The sequence below is a fragment of the Acanthisitta chloris genome, unplaced genomic scaffold, assembly GCF_000695815.1.
Source record: "Acanthisitta chloris isolate BGI_N310 unplaced genomic scaffold, ASM69581v1 scaffold32380, whole genome shotgun sequence".
Lineage (NCBI taxonomy): Eukaryota > Metazoa > Chordata > Aves > Passeriformes > Acanthisittidae > Acanthisitta > Acanthisitta chloris.
The window spans coordinates 27,805-33,014 of NW_008651612.1; the positions used below are offsets into that span (position 1 = coordinate 27,805).

General features: G+C 44.7%; 1 protein-coding gene across 1 annotated transcript in view; it reads right to left on the minus strand.

Moving 5' to 3' along the window:
* Positions 1–5,107: 5,107 nt before the first annotated feature.
* NAAA (N-acylethanolamine acid amidase) overlaps positions 5,108–5,210 on the minus strand; it is a 7,782-nt gene continuing 7,679 nt past the window's right edge. The window contains exon 9 of the mRNA XM_009074111.1: positions 5,108–5,196. Within this exon, the coding sequence (XP_009072359.1) occupies positions 5,121–5,196 (76 nt within the window). The 3' untranslated portion in view covers positions 5,108–5,120. The remainder of the gene's footprint in view (positions 5,197–5,210) is intronic.

Genomic DNA, 5,210 nt, shown 5'->3' on the forward strand with positions numbered 1-5,210 from the left:
ACTCTGTTGGGTGCTTGCTTAAGGAAACCTCATCCCCAAGCACCTCCACTTACTCCATCCTGGTATAACCTGCAGGGCACTCTGAAACAGACTGATACAATGACACCAAAACCCAGGCTCCAGCTAGAAATGGGAGTTCAGTCCACAGGACCAGATTCAGGAGAAAAAGGACTGAAACATGGTTAGGGTAGACAATTGTTCCTCTGCACTGGAGGTCATCACAGCCTGGGGGCCTGGATGTATCTTCAGCACTGCTGAGGAACCCCACAGTACCAGCTCCAAGGGAAGACAGAAGCTTCAGCTTTTGGAAGAGGCAAGTGCCTTTGAAGATAGGCTTAAAAACACAAACATGAGGAAAAAGAAAATCCTCTCTCAGGAGGTAGAGCACCTCCAGATGACTTTTGAAAAGTGGAGAACACATTTGAAGCAAACACTTAAGTACAGGGTTTGGTTCTTTGCTTGCTAAGGATGCGTTCAGGATGAGGATGCCTATTTATCATATCATGAATGGACTTATCAACAGGTCTCTCCCAAGCAGTTCCTGGAGCTGCAAAGTTTTTCACTTGGTTGTCCTCAGATTTGAGGGTCACAGCCTGAGCAAAGGAGTCACAGCAGCAAACCAGACTCCAAGGGAATCAATCCTATTCCAAGGGTGTGAGGAGCAAGGAAGAGATGGAGCCAGTCCAACTGCTCAGCTCCTCTGATCCTTCCTCATCCACCAACAGTGACATGCATCCTTCCCTTCCTAAATTCCTGTGTCTTGACACAGAAGAGGAACAGAGGCCCATAAAGATAGAGGATGGAATTCTTGATGAAGCTGAACAGTATCACCTCAAACACAGGCTGTACTGAACAACCCAGTGAGACAACAGGATGCATATAGCTGGTTACCAACTGCTCCTTCCTCTTCTTGCTCTTGGCCACCACTCCCCTCCTGCAGAGATGTTTACCTTCTCTCTGGTGCAGCTAGAAGCCTCCAAAACAGGCTTTCCTCATGCCTCATTCCCATGAGGTTCCGGGCCTCAGCAGAAGGCCACAGATGTGCAGAGGAGATGCATGCTCACTGGTCACCCCAGGCAGGGGAAACACCTAACAGCCAGACCCCACAGAGCCATTGACAACACAACTCTTGCAACTCTTCAAACACAAATTGCTGCCTTGTTTAATAAAACTATCTAACACCATTAAAAAATCAGGAAAGGGAAACATATACAAATCCATTTGGGTCAACCATCCCAAAACAGGAACAACAGCCAAGTTAAATTTCCTAGCTTAGCCTAAACATTAACTCCCTCAAAAGCAGAACAAGCGACAGAATTTTGACCTGAATCCTACACACTCTGAGCCTGTGCATACTGCAGATCTGGGCAGAATTTGGGGCTTGACCCACAAGAACGGAAGTCTTCCCACAAGGAGCACCACAGCCAACACAAAGCCTACTCCAAAACTACAGGGCTCCTAGGAAAGATGACACTCTTCATGGAACATGCACAGCCTAACCATTCCACAGACATTCCAGCAGCTGAGGGAACAGATGAGCAGAACAGGGAAGGCAAGGAGAGGATACAACAAACTGACTGAAAGCTTACTAGGAAAAGACCTGACAGATGTTGGAGGGAAACAGATTTTAAGCTCTGCTCAAAGGAAAACAGCAACAGTTTAAGAGCTACATTTCAATAAAGAAAATAACTAAATGCTGCTCCCAAGAATAAAAAGGGTAGCTAGCACTACCTCACTCCCCAAGAGTAAATACCTATGCATGGCCCACATGTGCCTCAGACTCAGCACATTTCATAGCTGCAAATAAGATGGTGAAGCTTGTTTTATGTTAGACACACACCAGCAGTTACCACAGTGCCAAAAAGGACAATTCCAGAAAAAAAACAACCTCCCACCTGCAGCTTTTTTACAGCTTGGCATATAAAAATGCTATTTCCCCTCCAACTGTGGGTGCTGAGCAGCCACCTCTGAGCACAAAACCCTGTTATAAAGACATAAAAATGCAACCTACCTTGCTGCCAATTCCTAACTTGGGGATTTGGTGAGAGAAACACAACGGCAGCTCTCCACTTGGTAAAATTCTGTTCTTTTCAGTCCCCAAGTGACCAATGATCTCTGAAGTGATTATCTTGAGCACAGATGCAGAAACTCCTCCTCAAAGGCCAAATAATCAAGTCAGGTGTTGCCTGGGGCCCCCAGCAGGACATGCCATGTCTCTGAGCACATGCAGCCCAAAGCAGCTGTGCAGACCCTTTGGTTTATTTACTGCCCAGTTTTGAGCAGCCTTAAAAATCCTTTGCCATGTGATGCTTAAGAAAGGCTACAGATCTGCACTGGATTAGGATTACTGAAGGGATTATGAATGAGAAGTACAGCATGTTGGCCTCTCTCATCTTAACAGGCAGCTCTTGCACACTTTCCAGTCGCCTTTTGCTAGCTGCAAACCTTTAGAGCAAAAAGAGCTGAAGGCTGAAAATATCTGGGGGGGTTTGCAGAAAGAAAAGGAGGTGAAAAGGCAAAGAGAATCTATTCATTTTAGTTCTGTTTCATGACATAATCATGCGAGGGCTTGATAAAACAGAAAACTGTTTTACTTTCCAGTCTCTAAAAAGCAGATGAATTCTCAAACAGAAATATGAGCAAACCACTCAAATAACTACAAATTATCCTCCTCCTTAAAAGAAAAACAGGAGGATAAAATCATAGATTGGTCATCGAGTGGTAACTTAAGGATCTCCTGGTACAGCCTGTCTGGGCAAAAACCTGCCAAAAAGCTAAATAGGCACTACATTTTAATGCTTCCAGCATTGATAAGGTGGTTTTATTTAAAGAATAACCATCCCATCCCTGCACTTCTATCAAATTTCAGTTCTTATCCAAAGTAGCTCGTAGGTTAAATCACCTAGTTTGTAAGATGTGTCATTTACTACCTCCTGAGTTTAATGGCAAGCTAAAACTATAAGCACTAAGACCAGAAAGTTATGTATCCTTTTGGTTAGCAAGAAAACCATTCAGGGTGACTTTACTTTGGTGACAGGCAGGATGCTGGAGCATTTATAATTCCACAAAGAGCAAGATCTCCAAGAAAATCCTTTACGATAAAAAAAAAACCAAACTAAAAGACTTGGTGAAATCTACATTCCTTGCTCTTTTCAATCTCAACCCCCCCAAACAGCTGCCAAGGCACAAACACAGCAGCAAATTGGTTCCTGAATATTCATGGATTAAATATTTATACAGTCCAGTCCTGTAGACATTAAACCACATATGACCAGTTAAATGTCTATGCCAGGAAGGCTCTGGGCACACCCTGCCAGGGGATTATCAGCCTAGCACTGCAGAGGGCAGGACACAGTCACACCTGTAAGGAGCCTTGTGGTGTGGGTGGCTGCTATATAAAGAAAACCTGGTGGGCTCAGGGGTCAGTGCTGCTCTGCCAGTTAAAGCAGAGACATTCTGCATTATCACAGACAGTGACCACTTATTTCTTCCTCCAGGAACTGTTACTCAGCCTGATCATTCTGGCATCCAACTGCTGTACCTCACTGTACTAACTGGGTCAAGGCAAAGCTTGCAGCACACTGAGCCTGGCAGGAGGAAAGGATGCAGGTAAGTAGGTTATGAGACTCAGCACAAGGAGATAAAGTGCACAGCTCCACACTGTGCTCTCAGATCAGTCTGCATAAGCAGTGCACAAATACTGCAGACACGACTTGGGTCTGAAAAAGGTACTCTGACCACACCTGCTTAGGTGAAATTCACACTGCCAGCTGCAGGAATGTTGTCCAGTTAAAAATGGGAACTCTCACCTTTACTTGATGGTATCCACTGTTCTTGACTCTTGGATTCCTTCAGTATTTCTGGGGTGCACCCAAAAAGTGCCCAAATTCAGTATCAGTCACACCACAACCTGACAAAACACCAAGTGCAGCTGTGCATCACAAACCCCTCAGAAAGCAGGAAGAGGGATGATGACATGTGGTGTTACTCCCAAGCCTTAAAACATCAAGCCATCAGCTAGATCTTTATTTCGTTACACTCAAAGCTTCAAGCCATGTAAAAATAAATGAACTTGTATTTATTAGTCAGCACAGAAGTACATTCAAGTTAAACAACTCTTGCCAAGAAACAGTAAAAGCCATTTTTAACCACCAACATGTTATGACAATATAGGTACAATAAAATCAATCAAGGTCCCCTTACATTTCATTAACAGCATCATCTGCAGCACTTGGAAGAGTTAACAAGTTGCTAGTTCTTCAAAGGGTCATGTAATTAGTAAGCCAAACCACTGTGCTGCCCACAGAAGTGGTTTTGAAAGCATTTGCTGGTCTTGGAAAGCTTCAGCTTCTCACTCAGTGCCTGTTGAATAGAAAACACAGGTTGATGAAAGCACAGGTCTGTATTGAGTTAAAAACCCAACTCTACACAATCTCTAAAAGGAATTGCTCATGTTAAAATCACATGTCTGACAACTGCTGCAAATATAATGGTCATAATAGGTAAACTCTTCCAACTGGACTGCAGCTTGTGCTGCTGCCAAGGACAGGCAGGCAGAATTTCTTGGCACAGAAATTAGTATTAGACAATGCCTTTCTTTGAACACATTAAAGCTGCCACACAAGGCACCTTGTGAGTTCAGGAACTTGAACTTTCCCAAGTTCACAGGACAAGCCCCTCAAAGGATGCTGCTCACATGGGGTCACTGGTGAGCAGCTGTTGCAAATCTGATCTTTCTTGGTGCTAAGTGCACCACCCACTCCTGCTGGGATTAACTTCGCTCTGGCTTCCTGTCACCATCCACCACCTGCAGACATGGCCGTGAGGTAGTGGGGACTGGTTACAACCAAAACATTCCAAGCAGCAACCTCCACCCTTAGGTCGAAGCACCTATCCCCTTCCTCTCTGATCAGGCACTTTGCCAAAGATCATATCTCAGAGTTCTGCTAGGAAAGTCAATCCTTAACCACCGAGATAAGGTATTTACCCAGGGGCAATAAGGAAACCAAGGACATCACAGGAATTCAGACTGTCACTGGAGTGCCACTGCAGTGCTGTGTCCCACAGTGACTGCAGCTGAGACTGTTTGGTTACACGTACAGGTTACTACTTACACCTCTTCACCCCTCAGTTCTGATCCATGTCTGGTACTGATCTGGAAATGCAGCACTCATGACCGTGGTATACACCGTGTTACTGGCAGGGGAAAG